This window comes from Lissotriton vulgaris, chromosome 1_1, assembly GCF_964263255.1.
Source record: "Lissotriton vulgaris chromosome 1_1, aLisVul1.2, whole genome shotgun sequence".
NCBI classification, from domain to species: Eukaryota; Metazoa; Chordata; class Amphibia; order Caudata; family Salamandridae; genus Lissotriton; species Lissotriton vulgaris.
This window is the reverse complement of record NC_141685.1, coordinates 1,878,667,707-1,878,686,556: the sequence shown is the minus strand read 5'-3', so window position 1 is coordinate 1,878,686,556 and position 18,850 is coordinate 1,878,667,707. Positions and strand designations below refer to the sequence as shown.

At 41.9% G+C, this 18,850-nt stretch overlaps 1 protein-coding gene across 2 annotated transcripts in view; it reads right to left on the bottom strand.

Moving 5' to 3' along the window:
* Positions 1-18,850, bottom strand: part of CFTR (CF transmembrane conductance regulator) — a 1,194,762-nt gene that overhangs the window by 77,328 nt on the left and 1,098,584 nt on the right. For both annotated transcript variants that reach the window (XM_086919414.1, XM_086919415.1), the window contains one exon: positions 18,331-18,576. In XM_086919414.1, coding sequence (XP_086775540.1) covers positions 18,331-18,576 — 246 coding nt within the window. The remainder of the gene's footprint in view (positions 1-18,330; positions 18,577-18,850) is intronic.

Sequence of the window (18,850 nt, the reverse complement as noted above, 5' to 3'; positions counted from 1 at the left end):
TATGTTCCCTTTGTATTTTGCCTGAGATGCTAACACCTGCCCTACTTAAGCTGCTATGCCTTGTCCCTATATCTTAGAATAAACTCTTTGATTTCTGAAACTCTTTGGATAACAGAACTATTAATTTGATTTGGACTGTGCTTGGAACATTTAGATTACTAATGTATAAAAAAGATAACATTAGATTGTTTTCTGAGCATCACATCCTGATGTTATTGTTCTGCGTAGCTTGTCTGTTTAATATTAGTCAGCCTCAATTTCTTTGGGACTGTCATTTTTTTACTTTATATATAGAACAACACAACTGCCAATACTGGACTTGACTTCAATCCTTTTAACATAAGAACCTGTTATGAATAAAACATACCGGTCCGTTTTTACTAACGTCACTAGTTTATTAAGTCATTTGTTTGACTACTCTAAATCATTTTCATTTTTATCAGAAATATTTTTTAGTGCATATACAGACTATATACAAAATAATACACTTTATACAATAACAAACATTATCTGTACAAATTTACATCACATCCACAACAAACCTAACTCACTACATACAACGTACATACATTCAAAACCAAACACCATATACCTCTGAGGGTTGGCCCTTTGTCACAACAGTTACTTTAATATACACAAATATGAGCCCTAGTTATTTTTTCATTTATGTAGTATAACAGAGTCAGTTGGAATAACTCTTATGGTTTCCTACTACAGTCCTTCTAATATTTGGTATGGACAATAGGGGAAGGGTCGACGCGTTTCGAACCCCTTATTGTGGGGTTCTCCTCAGGACCAACATGAATTCTTCAAAATCCTGAACAGGTGTCTCAAAGTCGGGGTATGTGATGTTATCCCAAACGTCTGATTGACGTTGGGCGAAGTACGGGAGTGCCCGGTTTGTATTTCGTAGACTCCCACCGGGACTTTGTGTATGTGCCGGCGCCTTTAGCTTCGCAAGCCCGACTCCCGTAGCTTTGTTTCTAACACGAACCAAATCCGTTTAGATAATACGTCTCTCACATACTACAGCGTCGTATGTAATCAAGTCCAGTATTGGCAGTTGTGTTGTTCTATATGTATATTTGACTTAGCCTTGCTGGGTAGGAGTCAAGACCCTGTGTCGTTCTCTTTTTTTTTTTAACTTTATAGCATGGTCTTCAGAGTGATCTATTTTAATCTGATTACTAATATGAAATATACCTTCTGGCTACCAATTCCTGGTCCTCATTGTGTAGCCAATAGGTTACACTGTTAAATGTATTTGATTAGATAGCAAACAAAAGATTAACTCTCTTTCCCCTCACTGCGACAAGAAAGGTCCATCAGAGAACCAAAAGTAGAGAGAAAAGAGAAGGTAAAGTTGTGGGTTCAGAAACGCTGGATAAGAACTGATTATAAAAATGCATCCAACGCAAACTGAACTCCATATCACCACCATAATTGTGCCAAGCCGGGAGTAATATCAGAATTTCCTCTCCAAATCAAGCCTGAGTAGCCAAAGCCTTGACATGCTTTGAAAATAGAGAAGTGATGACAATTTTAAATTTTAATTAATGGAGTCCATGCTGTATCTGTGGTAGGCCTAGACCAAAAGTAACTCAGCAGGCCTCATCCACCCTTCCTGAAAAGGAAGCAGGCTCTTCCGACCATGCCGCTAGTTGACTTGCAGGTTGAGCACTTTGCGCTCAACCTGCAAGTCAACTAATGTCAGCAGATTCTACTGGGCATGGAGAAGCATGCAGTTTTTGGACAACTCTCAGAAATACGGAGTGGCCAGGTCACTTCCAGTCTTTGAGACCCTTAGCTAAAGTACACCTTTTTTTAGACTTATAAAATTTAAACAACAGTGTCTAAATTTGGTCCCATTTGATTTTGTGACCCAGGCAAATTCAACCTGTTGAGCAGCCCATGCTGCCCCATTATAGCATGTTTCTACCTCAGAGAACTTCTCCCACAACATTAAATGCATATAGAGATTTGACAAGATGGAAGAAGTCAATTCACACAAACTATAAACAACAATAGCAAGAGATGAAGAGTTAGTTGGATACGTTGAAATAAGTTTGTATTTGTAAAAGCAAAGCGTAAGTATGTTAAAAGTGCAAATATTGTATCAGATCATTTTTTTGCTAAAATGTGAAAAGTGTTTGCACATAAAGTGCACGTGTTAGGTAATTAACAAACCAAAACAATACACAAGAGGTAACATGTTTTCAGTGTGCTATGGAGGAATTGTAAAGCTGGCACATGGGACAATCCATAACGAAAGGAGGAGAAAGAAGAGGAAAAGAAAAGATATTCAGAATCACTATAGACTTATCAGCAGATCAGGTAATACAGTAATGCAGATTTGAAATGGAAAGACTGATGGACATTCATGCAGACCTACAGTCATCCATAAATACTAGTACTGTAATACCACCACTGTTAAAGCTGTCCACCCTAATGCACGCCTGATCATCATAACAGGACAGTTGCCATAGTGAACAGTATAACCTAACCTGTATTCTGCCAATAAATTGCAAGAACTAGATCTTCACGTATGGACCAGGTCTCATCTATGTGGGTTCCCTACCTTGCAACACTTTGAATGGCCTGTTGGGTGTGAAAGTAATAATACCAGTTCTAAGATTGTGTGCCACATATTGTATCCAGGGTGTTTTCTAGGAGCCTAAAGCAAACAGTATGCAGGGGTGGCTTTAGTGTTGGTGGCACCCGATGCTGCAATCAGTTTTGGCGCCCCCTCCTCCATGACCTCCTCGTCAGATTCCCTGGCTACCACCAGACACAAATACCCCTTATCTCTCCATAGCCCCTCTCTCACATACATTTCATTCAATTTAAAGCACTGGTAAAGGCTGGCTTTACTAATAGGAATGTATATATACCCAAAGCAACATTAGCAAGAGATAATGAAAACCTAGGGAAAAAAACTTAACTTCCTTACTATATTATGCAGTTTGCATGCAGCTCTTTGATGACAGGTTGTAATAGTCTCTGTTCTATATTAGGGTTGTATCTTATGTACTGCGGGAACACAAGGATCTCAGGGGCTTATTTATAAGCCAGTGTGCCGCTGGTGCGTCTTTTTTTCCATATTAAAAGTGACCATCAGCGGGGCAAGGAGCTTGTAAATAAGCCCATCTGTGACAAAAGCAACTCAGCTCTCTGTACAAAATATAGACTTTTGATCTGCACGGTAATGGTTCTTTGCAGCAGGCATATTAACCCTCTGTGCTACTTTATGCTACCTAGACATATCCGATCCCCCTCTCTAACAGGAACATTAATCACAAGAGTTATCTTGATATTTTTATTGCTGCCTGAAAGCTGGATGCACATGGAACTCTGCAGAAGGTGTTTTGAAATCGTAAATTTTTGTTAAGTCAGCAAGCCATCCCCAGGTCGGCGCCCAGTGCGGCCACACCAGTCGCACTGCCCTAAAGCCGGCCCTGTTAGTATTCACCCCTCCAACTAAAAAAGCTGTTCTTTCAACAGGCGTTAGTGAATCAATGGCTTATTTCAGACTCGCTTTTAATCAGTAAAGTTCTGGAATCCATGATGTGTAAACATCTCATTGACAATCTGGAAGTCCACCAAGTCAGCCAAGTTTTTGCACCAGGCATGTGGCAGAGTCTGGCTTCACTGATGTCGCAGAGAAGCTTTACGGGGTGGAATCACTTGTGTTATTGGATATGTCAGCAGCTTTTGATACCATAGACCATGTTCTGGGACAGGAGAAATTAGCGGGTCTGAAATAGAAGGATGTGGCCCGGTGTAACTAACTGTTAGTAACAGAAGTCAGATGATGGAGGAGCGGTTGAAGGCATATCAGAAGACTTATTAGATGTAGGTAAAACAGACACAGCTCATAATACTGGAAAGGAATGTGGATAACAGTCTTATTTCTAAATCTTTTATTATTATTATTAAAGTTTCTAAGTGCTAGCCTCCTCACCAAACCAAGGACAATCAGCAGTCACATTACCAATTACAGGGAAGGGAACAGCCAGGTTTTTAGCTGTTTTCGAAAAACTGTGAGCGGTTTGCCGGCTCTCACTAAATGTTCCAGTTTAGGGCCAAGAAACTCAAATGCCTTCTCTGGTCTCACTGTTGAAATTTCAAACATAGCTCCAATTATAGTAGACTGCCTCCGGATAGTTGAAAATAGGGATGTTGCTAATCCTGTTAAGGTTTAGTTGGCAAAAATCAGCAGGACAGCTCCCTAGAGGGATGTTGAAGTAATTGATTAAGCAAGTTGTCAAAACAAGTACATTTCAATTACAACTGGCAAACCATTATGTGTTCCTGACAATGAGAGTGAAGTTAATCAGAACAAAGGCCCTTAGCAGGATTATTTGCAGCAACTTAATACATGGAAGTTGCCCTGGCGAATGAGCCAGGGTGAAATGATTTCTAAAGATGACTTACAGCCTAAAAGCATGATTCATGTGTCCCCTGGCATGGCACATCTTCACTGGCTGCTGTTGCTGGCCAGAGTGAACATTTACAACAGGGCGGCTATCTGCTAAGGCGGAGAAGTGTCACACCATTGAGCAGGCCAACAAGGAACAAATGAAATGATAATAACTTATTGTTATTATCATTTTATTTTCCGTCCTTGCTCAGCTGGGTAGGGGCGAGGCGGGGCGGCTCTGCTCACAGAGCAGGGCAGGAGTGATTTGCCTACTCCAAGTGCGCAAGATGCTTTGGCCAGTCATCTCAGGCCGCCACACCATCATGCTCACTTTGCATGTTCGTACCAGGCTGCATTACAGCCTGGGTGCAGAACATGTCCAGCCTTCAATTCCCTGGGCCGAGCGTCAAACCAATCACAACGCTGCATTGCAGCATTGTGATTGGGTATCAGGAGTCTGGGAGCTAGGTGCTTACTGCTTACTGCTTTCTGCCCTGGAAGTGGGTGAAGATGAACGAGAGGTGACGGCGGCAAAAGGTAAGTGTTTTACTTTTTTTTAAAATTCCCTCCCCCCATGAACCACTCCCCCCACCGCCAGTAGATACCAGCTGCCACTGTTTAACGTTCTCCCGATGAAGCTATACACATTTAAGGACTTATATACTTAGAAAAGCATTTACATCCCCATAGGCCAAAACACAGCCTGAGATCAGGAATGGCTGGGTGTAGCATTGATAGTCATTCTAATGTGACATATTGAATGTTCTGTCACCTCCTTGGTGATGGAATGTTTGTGCTTGAAGCTCCCAGGGCTGTTTGACATCATTCCCTGGAAGCTGTTGAGACGAACTGTAATAAATACAGCTTCATCTTCAACTTGTTGTATTTGTGGTCACTTCAATTGGCGACGCGGTTGGTCTACCATTCATCTCGACGTCCCACGTGTGCAGAGTCCATCTACTCAAGATAAATGTATTTTTATTTTTAAACAAAGGAAGTTTGCTGCTCAAAGAAGAGAACATCTTTCTGATGTGCATCGTATTACTGATAACTCTAATGGGACAGTGTGTCTCAGCTGATACAGAGAAATTTGGCAGTCAGTCATGCTTTTCCTACCTTTTGCACGAGAGGAATTAGTGTCAGAGAACGCAGTACAGTTTGTCTCTAAAGAGATGTCCAGTTTTCTTAATCAATCAGGTATTATTCATCGTCGGGTTGCACTTTATCACCCACAAGGAAACAGTTTTATTGAGCACATGAACCGTATTTTAGTTGAATGTGTACAATAGGCTGTTTCTGGAAAAGTTAATGTTAGAGAGGCTGTACAAAGTATGCTTTGGGCTCATCGAACCACACCGGGCACTGAATTTGGGAAAAGTCCTTTTGAACTGTTGAGAGGAAGAGTTGCTACGTTTGGTATGTGCCCAGCTTGGATGAGGCAGTGGGATTAGTTTCAAGAACTTCCACATCATCTTTTGAAGCGAAAGTTAATGATGAGGTGAATCATGAATTAAGCAGAATGTGTGAGATTGGAACAGGGAGCCATTGAGAATATTGGCATAATGGAAAATTGTTATAAAGAGAAGACACTGTGAGTGGAAGGTAAGGTCTTTACATAGGGCCTCATTACAATTTTGGGAGGAAAGTTTCTGCCCAACTCCGTATCAGAATCGGAACCGACCGACTTGCGGTCAGCAGCTCCGCCTTACCAATTTGCACCACTGTTCAATCAGATTCCCATTGACTTCTATGGAGCTCATATTCCGCCTGACAACACAGGCTCCTATGTAGAAATGGGGAGTGTGCAGAAAACCCTGCACCCTGTGGCCGGCACCCCATAGTGCAGGGTTTTACAGGGGGGTGCCTTAGGAGCCCCCCCATACCCCAAACTGGAGGCTGCAGGACAAAGGGGGACCTGCCAGGGGCTCCCAAAGTCAGTTTCCGACAGCCTTTTTATGTCAGACAGACCGACTCACAAAGGCTGTTGGAAACGGGCATCGTAATCGCTTGGTCGGAAACACTGTCCCTAGACGGGTATGATGCGGTTCCGACCAACACAAATTCTCAGCGAGCCAGTCAGAACTGATTCTGAAAGACCGTATGTTTACAATGCGACCGCGAACATCGTACTCAGTCGAGCGGATTGTAAACCGACCAAGTTGGTTGGAAGGGTTCCGACACGGTCTAGGGAATCCGACTGTCGGGAAGAGGCTTTCTGCCTGACATTGTAATGTGGCCCTAAGTGTCTTACACCTACCACAGGTTTCAGTCAGCTGGAGTCATTTGTAGAATCTGTAGGTTCAGGATCCCTAGTTAGTTCTCAAGCAGGGTTATTGTGAACTATTTTTTCCATTCCCCAGGTCTGACCATTCTCCAACTGTACAATATTTTTCTCTACCCAAGATAGTCTCAATGGCACTGAAACCCTAGAGAATCCTTCCTCCGTAGTTCAGGGAGGTCCACATGTACCCAAACTCCCTCTCTGAAACATGGGATTTTTACATGTTTAGTGAAGTCATATCTGCTTTGTATCTAACTTGGTGCTGGGATAGGTATTCCTACAGAATATCAAGTTCAAAATATCGACAGACAAGGATATCGTATCAGAAATATTGTGAGGTGGAAATGTCGAAATCAAGAATATCTATGTCAAGAATATCAAATTTTATGTAAGTAATATCGATTTTTAAAATATAGAAGTCATTACTATCATTTGTAAAATATAGTTGTTTAAAACATCGTTTTTTAAATTATTGTCATGTATTTTAGTATATATTGTAAATGTTTATGATGTAATTTTTTTGTTTAATTATTGTTTATCTATTTTACTATATTAGTTAAATGTTTAGTAGTTAAAACATTTAATTTAATTTAATTTAGTTTTTTTTTTAGTTCCTTAGCGGGTTGTAGGTTTATAGGGGTATTGGGTGGGGAGTAATTTAATTATAATGAATTCATGAATATGTTTGATTTCATAATATTTATTTAATTGATATTTATTTAGGTTAATGGTGCTAAATGTTTTGCCCGGGTTGTGGGGTTTTTAGGGGTAAAAGGTCGGAAGTAGGTAATCAGTTGATAATTGAAATTAATTAATTAATCGATAATTATGTTAATTGTTTAATTACATTTTTTAGGTGCAGGGTGTGAGGTTTATAGGGGTAAAAGGCGAGGAGTACATTATTTGAATTAATTAATAAATAATTGTTAAATACTATTAATGATTTAATTGTCAATTCATTATTGAATTGTCTTATTTATTTGTTTGTTTAATTTTAGGTGGGGGTTGTGGGGTTTATATGGATAAATTGTGGTAAGTTAATTATTTGTAATTCATTAATATTTAGTTTTTAATAAATAATATTTGTTTATTTGATACATAATTAAGTTAATTGTGCTTTTTTATTTTAGAAGTGGATTTTATAGGGGTAGAGGGTAAAAAGTAAATTAATTTATTGTAAATAATGATTATTTTGTAAGTAATATTAAATAATTTGATAAGTGTGTTGTGTGTCTTGTGGGGTTATACTGTGGAAAAATAAAATAAAAATGTAATTAATTATAATTGATTTATTGATAAACATTTATATTATTAATGTATATCATTTTTTGTTTTAGTTAACTTTTAGGTGCAGGTTGTGAGTTTTGTGTAGTTATAGGGGGTGAAGTAAGTACATGAAATGTTTTTTTGTTTGAAAATTATTTTTGTATTTTAATTATAATAATATTTGTACGTATTTGCAATATGTATTTAACATTGTAATATTTTTTTTACATATTAAATATGCTTGTATTTTTCATTCAACTTATTTATATATATTTATTTTTAAATAATCTTATTTTGTTCCAGATATTTTATTTATTTTTAATGCTCCATTGACTGGGGTGGGAATAGTAAATTTTACCCCTCTGCAATCCAACACTTTTCCTACTGTTGCACTGACTGGAGAGGGAATAGTAAGTTTTACCCTTCCGCAATCCAGCACTTTCCCTCCTGTTCACTAATAGGAGTGAGAATTGTAAATTTTACCCTTCAGCAATCCTATACTTTCCCTACTGTTGCACTGACTGGAGTGGGAATATTTCTTTTTTGTTAACTATAAATTTTATTGTTGTGTTAAGTGCAGTGAGAATAGTAAATTGTAGTATTTTGCAATGTTATATTTTAATATAATTTCATATTTATTGTAGTTAGAATAGTAAGTCTGTTTCCCCGGCTGAGGGCAAGGTATCACCAGAGGATCCTTCTCACTCGGTTTTAGAGGATACTAGGGACAACAATCCTTTGTGCGGAGGTGGTTTTTTCCCGCAGGAAGGGGACACACGCATAGCTGAGGCAGAATTTCACATCTTAGCATTACCACAAGTTCCTTTAAATATCTGGTCTTCCACATACCCACACACGCACAACTGGATATATAATATAGTCCTTATGCAGGTCAAAACAGAGCAAGATCTCCTATTTTGAACCTCTTTACCCCTATCTATTCTGGGCAAAATAGCCCTTTCTAAAAAGATATTACCTCGAATACTGTACAATTTGCAATACATCCCAACAGACATCTCAGTCAGTGCCTTTCAGAAAATTAGGCCTTCATACAGGTCTTTTATTTTTCTGGGAAACACCCAAAGATTTCAGTGGTTAAGTGAACACTGTGCATGGATGATGGTGGGCTAGGTGCAACTAATCTCCAACTCTACCACTGGGTGGCCCACATGGCATTCATTAATGACTGACTGTTTAGTGACATGGGCGATCCTACCTATACACTGGAGGGGCACAATACACCTCTCATACAACACTAGGATTTTATCCTATCTAAAAGAGGCAACAAAATCCACATTATGGGCCCGGCGGAATGCTATAAAACGCATCAATTGGTATTATAAATTCACTCAGGTCACTCCACTTTGGGAAGGGATTTGACTGGCTCTCAGATGTCCTAGAGTTTTACAGGGTGGGATCGAATTGGCATTTCACAATTAGGAGCTGTATGGGCTGGGAGGTACATGAAATTGTATAAAGCCCTCCAGGGCAAATTTGACTTACATAAGTCACAATTCTTTAGATTTCTGCAGCTGAAGAGTCACTGGGGCAAACACATAGCTCCTCTCATAGTATTATCCACTTGAGGCACACTCTAGAATACACGGTGAAGGGGGGCGTTTCACTATTATATAGCTCCCACTGGTGTCAGGAAGATCTGGGCACACTGGACGATGATGACTTCAAGGGCACTGGCATATCCGCCCGCCTATGCTTGATTCAATTGAACTACTTCCATCGAACATACTATACACCTAACTGACTCCTGCATACGGGCCGTAGGCTTGATAATTATGCGCCTGTTTAGTCAAAGGGGGCTCCTTTTTCCATACATTCTGGACATATCCGGCAATTAGGAGGTACTGAACCCAGATAGAATAAGCCCTGGCTGGAGACCTTGTACTGCCACTCAGTCTTTGCCCTGAAATGGTCCTCCTTTGCCTATTGAACAAGGGGGGACCATGATGTATCCGCCTGCTCATAGGGATAGGATGTATCCTTGCAAAATGTGACATTTCCCATAAATGGAGATCTGAAACAACACCAACCCTGAAAGGACTGGATGTTGGGAATGGGCAGGTGTGCTATATGGAGAAGGGAGGCAATAAAGCATAGGGATACTCCCATAAATACAATAAGATATGGAGCATGTTGACAGAGTACTCTTACTTCGTAAAAGAGTGAGACTTCATATTGTGGGCAAGATTCTCCCCATCTTATGATCTTTGTCCTAAATCTTAGTATTAATGTTTAAAATATGTTATGATTTTCATACATGCAGATAGAACAATATCCCTACTTTGATGTTTTGTTTAAATTGAAATCGAAGAATAATGGGGCACGCGCGTAATATATACTCTGCTGGACACTGATGATGTATGGTGTTGCATTTGGTTGTGATTCAGAAAAGGGGGTGGTGATGAACAGAGTGTCTGAATTAAGCAGACCACTCTTACCCAGTCCAAAGATCAGGGCTTGATCCATCACCGTTATTTATCTCACTGCACCATCCCAGCTCAGAACCTGGCTATATGCAAATCAGTCTGTCCCTGGCCCAGTGCATCATGGGAACAGGGCAGACTAAACTACCAAGCCAATTCTTCACCAGAAAGGAGACAAGCTACCGGGGACCGGTTTCTGGCATTTCAGCCGTCTTCGGCCCGGCTTGCTTGAATCCTGATGGTGCAGTGAGAAAGGGACTCATGTCTGAGTATACCCTGCCACACCTATAGTGGCCAAAAACGATTCAGAAAAGGGGGTGATGATGAACAGAGTGTCTGAATTAAGCAGACCACTCTTACCCAGTCCAAAGATCAGGGCTTGATCCCTCACCGTTATTTAGCTCACTGCACCATCCCAGCTCAGAACCTGGCTACATGCAAATTAGTCTGTCCCTGGCCCAGTGCTTGGTAGTTTGGTTTGCCCTGTTCCCATCATGCACTGGGACAGGAACAGACTAATTTGCATATAGCCAGGTTCTGAGCTGGGATAGTGCAGTGAGCTAAAAAACGGTGTTGGATCTAGCCCTGATCTCTTGACTGGGTGAGAGTATTCTGCTTAATTCAGAAACTCTGTCCATCACCACCCCTTGTTGTTAAGCATTTGGTTGTGGGCATAATCTCGGTTGAGATGATATTTAAATACCTGGGGCCAGATTTATCATTGTATTGCATTGCCTTGCTTCACTCATGGTGTTGCAAGGGCAATTAAATCCTTAAGTCAGATTTACCGAGCAACACAAGGCCACCTTGCATGGCCCTGCGTTGCTAGGTAAATCTGGAGTAAGACAAGGCAGCCCAAGTCACAGCTCTATGTTACTCTGCCCTGGGAAGGCGTTCCAAGGATGGAGTGGGGGTTTCTCTCCAAAGACTGGTAATCCAGGGAATGCTTCAAAATACTAAGCCTTCCTGATAGAGGCCAACTAGGAAAAACATCTTTATTTCTCCTGGTTGTTTTCCTTTTTTAAGTGTGCTGCATTCTAAAAACCTCTCAGGATTGAAACATACTGCCAACCGACAATTTATTTTTACAGTTTAAACATCTAAATTTTTCTGCTCCAAATATTTGCTGTCTTTGATCAGATTTTTAAGTTGAACCTGAGCCAGCACGCAAGCGCTTCTCTGACCATCTGTTGTAGGTAGAGTATGGAGGAGAAGTCGGACCCTATTTTTTATTGGCTCTTGTCTTTGTCATTCGTAAATGCTGGCGTCTGATTCCTTAATAGGCTTGTAAGTCCTTCCTTAGTACGACCTTGTTGTCATTTGTATCCTCCCAGGGCTACTGGCCCCTTTACTTTGGTTCTTACACGGTACGTGTTATTTTAGTGTTGTAGGCACTATTTTCTTTATTGAGTTTGTCCTACGTGAGGAACAACGTCGTCCTTTGTTTACATCCAGCACGCTGTGCGCTCTTTCACTTTCGAAGCTGCTGGGACAATCTCAAATGCTTGTTTTTTTAAATAAGCATAAAATTGTGAACTTTTTTTAAATGAGAGCTGTTTATAGTTCCCATATAATGACTTTGTCTTCTGACTTGGCAACATCATCTTTTGCTAGTGTGGAAAGCCTTCCTGGAGAGTGTTGCTCCTCAACTACTAAGAAAACGCACAGCAGATGCTGCAATCTGAGAAGGGAAACTGCTGCTGGAAATTACGGAATGAAATCGACTGAGAAGCAGGATTCATATATGTGACTGTTTAACCCCTCATCAGTGGTTTTGGGTGGGTGTGAGTTAAAATGTGCTAATCTCACTCTGATAATTCTCTTAATGTGGTGTTAAGAGGTTGATTACGTTGGCGGACGGAGATCGTGCTGGTGACCGGGGCCATCCGCAATACGTGCGGAGGTTCCTCACGCCAAATTAGGATGCGACAGTCATCTTGATGTTCACATCTTGCATTTTAACAATGCGGCTGGTGCTGCTGACAGCAGCACCCACCGTAATGTTAAAAGAGCATGCTGTGCATTTCAGTGCACTAAGTGGCAGACACCACATGGTGCCTGCCACTTAGTGCACAGAAATGTAGGGCAGTACCATGGGTGCCCCCCACTGCAAATATACCTCTCCACAACACATTGGGAGTCCGCAACGAGCCCTGAATAGAATTTCTACCACCCTTTTCATGACGGTTTCGCCGTCATGGAAAGGCTGGATCAAGCCTGCATCATAATATGGTGGACGGTGCCTGCTAGGCACCGCCACCATATTATGCATGCAAACCGCTCTGCCAGGCAGTCGGTCCGATTTCCTGGTGCAGTTCTAAGGCAGACAGTCTTTGCGTCCGCCACAGTTGAGGTGTGGATCCGCCTGCCATCCTAATCTGGCGGGTGGACAATCCACGTTTGATGGCAGACAGATCGCCACCGCACAGCTGGCGGTGGCGGTCCCTACGGCATCATAATGACCCCCTTGTGTGACTGGACTGTTACTCAATCACAATGAAAACAGTTTATTCCTGGTTGAGTTCGCTTCTGCTGATCTGTCCGTCATCTCAGAATGACTGGTGGAGCAACACTGTGTATAGCCTAGTTAAACACAGCAAATATTCACTGTCTGTAATCGAGGCAATAGCAGACTTTGTTTCTCAAACACGATTTGTTGTCTGGTTTACTTTCCTTATTTTTGTCATGTCGTAACTCATTTTTTCATTAACTGTTAGCATTTGTCAAAACAATTCCTAGTTTGCGTTGTTTACATTGCTGATTACTTGATCTCTCTTTTTGGACAAAAACAAAGTCTCCTAAGATTTTTGGTTGGCAGTCTTTGTGTGAGAAGACAGGGAAATCAAGTGCAAAAAAAGAGATCTTGCTTGGCCAGATTCACATTTAGAATCCAAATTACTTTTCAAACCAAAAAACACGGGCCCTTATTTATGAGGCCTTGCGTCAGTTTTGCGCTGCCGGTGCATCACTTTTTGTGACGCATCAGCGGCGTAAAAAATGCGCCCTGTTGCACCATATTTAAAAAGTGACGCATCTAGGTAGATGCGTCACTTTTTAAACCCCTGCGCCACATTATACCTGCGTCAGGTATAATGTATGCAGAGGGGGCGTTCCTCCACAAAAAGCCTCGTAATAGTGACGCAGTGAAATCTATGAGATTTCGCTGCGTCACTTTTAGGATGCTGTTGCGTCAAAATCTTGCGCCTGCCTCACAGCAGGCGTAAGACTGACGCAAGCCCTTTCACATGGGGCTTTCCCCATGTGAAAGGACGCATTGCTGGAGTTGCGTCACTTTTGTGACACACTCCAGCAATGCGTCACTTTTGCGCTTACAGATACGTCAGAAATACTGACGTATCTGTAAGTCCTTGCGACATGATGCGTCATACATTAAATATGACGCATCATTGGTGTCGCAAGGAGTGCGCAGTGAAAAGTGACGCATCGCTGATTTCACGCAGTGATGCGTCACTTTTCATAAATGATTCCCCCAGTTTTTATTATTTCTGTACACCGCCTGACTTGGTTGTATCGGTGTTTCGCAGTGTTTGGGTACGCTTTTGTTTGCTGTTTATTTCAATGCAGTATTGTGGTCAAAATAGGATATGGCCGATGAAGCTTCCTATTTTTGTATGAGTTGTTTACTTCCAAAAGTTCATATAGCACATTAGGGATTATTGGTAGTACGTCAGTGGGGAATTGCTGACTGTAGTTCTTTCTTGCTCAGATATTTGGCGGGACCTGATCCACAACTTTGGAGAGAAGAAAGTCAGTTTTTTTGTACCTATTCCGTTTTAGGGTAATACATATACAATTGAGGTTTTGATGAACATCTGTCCGTGAACAAATGGAGAGTCCAAGAGTACCTGTAGATGTCTGATGGTCATCAGTTGCACATTCCTGCTGTGACAGTGAGCTTGATATAAGCAGTATCATGCTTTCTGTAGGGATTTCCTACAATAAATGTGATTTATAGTACTTTTAAAATTGGACCAGTATGTTCTAACAATGGTGGGAACTAGGCTTCTCTTGTGTGTCTGCTTGAATCACTGCTCTCCTTATGGAACATACAGGTGTTGTTTTGGGATCTTCTTGTTTATGATATTCTCACTTCTATGGGATCATTTGGATGACTTTTGAAATGTATCAAAATCGCAGTATTTTTGCATAGGGTTCAAAAGTGTTGAATTATTAATGAAGGCAACATTTTGTACTGGAGAGACAACCAGGGAGACATCAGTTTCATAGTTGTCGCACACACATTTTTAGGTCCAGCTGGGCAGTGCACGCGCTTCTCTGCAAGGCATGCTGTATTGGAGTATGGACTTGAAGCCCTGCCCACTCTCCGCCCATATTTGTCTATGGCTTGTGTCATTGTCCTTCGTAAATGCTGGCTTCTGATTTATTAATAAGCTTGTTAGTCCCAACTAGTACTGCCTTGTCTTCATTTGTAACCTCCCATGAGGACTGGCTCTTTTACTTCTGTTGTTACAGGACACATCCTATTTAGTCTGTAAAAACTATTTTTTTTAATGAGTTTCTCTTACTGCAGGCACGACGTGTTCTTGCAACATTCAGTGCGCCATGCGCGCTTCACAGGGTGCTTTTACAAAGAAACATTTGGTTGTCTACTTGACAAACAAATGCGTTTTTGGCTAAAGCGCCCCATACAGTGCTTTCACTTTAATAGCGGCTGGGGGCCTTTCTTCAGACATGGCTCATCTAAATAAAGGGGTGTGGCCTCTATAAACGAGAAAGCGCAGCATGGGGGTGTGTAAACAGGAAGCATTTGCAATGCAATAGGTCTCACTTTTAGAAACTTTGACCTATTTCTATTGTAAATGATAATTATACACAGGTTTTTTAAACACATAAATAAAAGGCATTGTCGGTTATTTATTTACTTTATTTTTGGCATTTGTACAGCGCTCTGTTACCCGTAGGTGTCCTGGCGCTAAGTGTCACTCCTAAAGTAGAGGCGGATTGGGAATCAGTTGGTAAACAGCCATGTCTTTAATGCTCTTCTAAAGGCCATAAGGTGTGTCATTTTTCTGAGGGCATGGGGCAAGGCATTCCAGGCTTTGGTTGCGCCCAACACAAAGCTTCTGCCTCCCCAGCACGCTCTCCTAATACGGGGCACAGTAATCAACCCCAGGTCAGCTGATCTGAGATTTCTAGTCGGACGATACCAATGAAAGTACTGCTGAAAGAATAAGGGTCCCTTGTCTTAAATACTAGGCATAATGCTTTGAATAAGATCCTCTTTCGCATTGGGAGCCAATGGAGCTTAGCCAGCTCCTGGGACACAGGGACAAATTTTGGGATTCCCAATATAAGCCTGGCAGCCGCATTTTGTAATACCTGCAATTTGTTAAGTACCCGCTGTTGGGCACCAAGAAATAGACTATTGCAGTAATCCAGCCTTGCCATGACCAGCGTCGTGACCACTGATTTTCTGTCACTGCCTAGAATAAATGGAAGGATCTTTTGGATGGATTTGAGCAGATAAGCTATAGAAGAAGATAGTGCATTAACCTGGGGACGAAAGGTGAGTTGATCGTCTATCCACACTCCCAGGTTTTTCACCTTAGCCACTGGGGTGGGGACCTTGCCCATCTGCTCTGGCCACCAGTTTGGGCTCCAAAAGTTAGTGTTTGACCCAAACACTATGATTTCAGTTTTAGATGAATTTAATTTGGGGCAGTTAACTGCCATCCAGTTTCCAACCGCCAGCATACAGTCCTGAAAATTCCTTGCTACTCCTTCTTCCATCTCTGGTAGTAAAGACACCACAATCTGGGTGTCGTTAGCATATGATTACTGGTGCCAATGAGCTGACATAAACATTGAATAACGTGGGGCTCAGGGACGAGCCCTGAGGCACTCCACAGGGCAGGATGAAAGGTTTTGATTCATAATCTCCTAAGGCCACGCTTTGGGCTCTGCCAGTCAGGAAGGCTTTAAGTATTTTAAACGCCTTCCCTTGTACTCCGCTGGCCTTCAGACGGTCGAGTAAGATCCCATGGTGGACCGTGTCGAAGACCGTGGAGAGGTCCAACAGCACCAGGGCAGCCCACCCTCCCACATCGGTCACCGCTCTGATCTCCTCAGTTGTTTTAATGAGGGGTGCTATGGAGGGGTCTAAAACCATGTTGGGAGGGGTCAAGAGTTTGAGTGGCCGCAAGGAAGGAGCTTAATTGAGTATTCAGGGTTACAATACCAAAAGCTCAAAATCTCGCAATTGCAAGACTATTGCATTGCAAATGATTGTTCAAAATTCCTTCTAATGTTTTGGGCCTCATTTACCCTCACATTTGTTGCACGTGTTGCTGTCACCTGCTAATAGGCACAACCTTCTTTTCAGCTTGATAGGCTTTAAGGTTTCAATGCTCTCCAGTTACAGCCATTCTTTGATTCATTTTGCTTGTAAACCAGTTTCTAAGCAGAAAGTTATTGGCATATGCCTAAACTGCTCACTTTGTTATTGTAACATGCCAAAATACTCGAAGAAGCCCAAAACAGGTAAACATCCGCTTTCTAAATACATTGCAAGCAATGCTCACACCGTAGGAACATTGCTAACCACAAATATCGAATTCATTCATGAAACTTACCTTTCCCAAAAATTATCTTTTTGTGCCCACTCTAAAATGTCCTATAAAGACAGCGCATTCTGAATGCTTTAGAGATTACTAAATTTAGGTTGTGGAAATATGTTCCAAACCTATATGTTTGCCATTCCCCTGTCCTAACGTTTTGCCCAGTGCTTAGTTTGTAAATGAATGAGTAGGGCCGGCTTTAGGGCGGTGTGACCGGGGCAGCCGCAGCTGACTCTGACGTTGGTGAGGAGGGGGGGTGAGGGGAGGGGGGGTGCTGTGTTTAAAAATAACTATTGGTTTAAAAGTGGGTGAACTTCCTTGTGCACCAAGCACTTTTCAGGCAACAATAACATTGGCAAGATAACTCTGGTGAGGAATGTTCCTACTGGTGAGAGATCTGCATTTTGTCTGGTGGCAGTTTTGACTCATCTTAAAGTAGTGCAGGGTTAATGTGCCTGCTGCAAAGAACGTGTACCATTCAGATCACAGAGTTTGAATGAACTAAGAGTAACGCTAACAAAAATGAAATATATGTCAGAGAGGGACCATGGAGAGATGAGGGGCACTGTTGGAGAGTGGTAGTGAGGGAATTCATGGAGAAGGAGGTCATGGAGGGGGAGGCACCAAAAAAGACCGTTGTACCAGGTGCCTCCAGCGCTGAACCCGGCCCTGTGAATGAGTGCTAGTGCCCAAAGCTCTGCTCAGAAGCCCATAGCCAGTGCAATTAAATGCCAACGTCCCCAATACCAAAGTTGTTTTGTCTTCAATTCACGTCAGCCCTCTTTAAATAACTACCAGACATTCCATCCCTCCCACCTTATCTCACTCCTGCAGGTTCCTGCTTTCTCAATTTGTGATAGGTTGTCGTATCCCTCTTTCTCTTCCTCCCCCTTTCTATTTGGTGTTTTTCCCTCTTTTGCTATCAGCAAATGTCTCATGTGGAAAAATAAGTTGTGGGTCCGAAAAATATGTGACAGTGTGCCCAAACGGCAAACCACAGGCTCAAAATAAGCACTGGTTTTGTCTGTGCTTTAGAAATGCGACGCATCAGCAAACGGCCAATGACTGATTGAAGAACTCTGAAATTGTTCCCTCTGGAAGCCACCCTGCTGCTGGGGGTGGTGCTGATGGAGAGGAGTTGTGGTCACATGTATTTCCTGCTAAAATTCTGCGAAACTGGTACATTAAAGAATGAATGCATAGACGCAGACATGTTATACTGCTATTAGTGGAGCTAAATTAACAGAGGAACTCAATGAATTTAGCCCAAAGTTTAGGAGGCAAGGAGTGAACATGAAAAGAAGGAGAATATTCCGGTCTCACCCTTTGTCCTGGGTTTACTGAGAAGGATATGTTCTCGAGCACCGCGTTCCCATCATCGATATACTTTGCTGAAAGATCTTTGACTGTCATTTTGCCCCCATTAGGCCATTCCTGCTTCATCTTGGCATACTCATTCTCAATGATGAGAACACTTGAAAGTTTGTCATCTTTGAAGTCTTTGGGCTTTTTATCCGTCTCTTCTTCTGGCAGGTCAATGAAGCGAAACACTCTGCTGACTGACCGCATCTAGAAATAAAAGAAATGAACATTGCATTTTCAGAGCACGTTTGAAAAGTAACCATGCGAAGGTCTGCGAAATTCAAAATATGTATTTTTCGGGCTCAAGGCTCATTCATTTGTGCAATCACTAGGGAATGTCCTACTAAACTAAACTAAACTAAGTCGACAAGGATTTACCGCATAGAGGGCCATTTTTATAAGCCTCGTTGCGTTACCCAACGTGGTGCAAGAGCGACACAGCACAAAAAAGAGATTTATGAAGCCACGAAGGCCGCCAGGC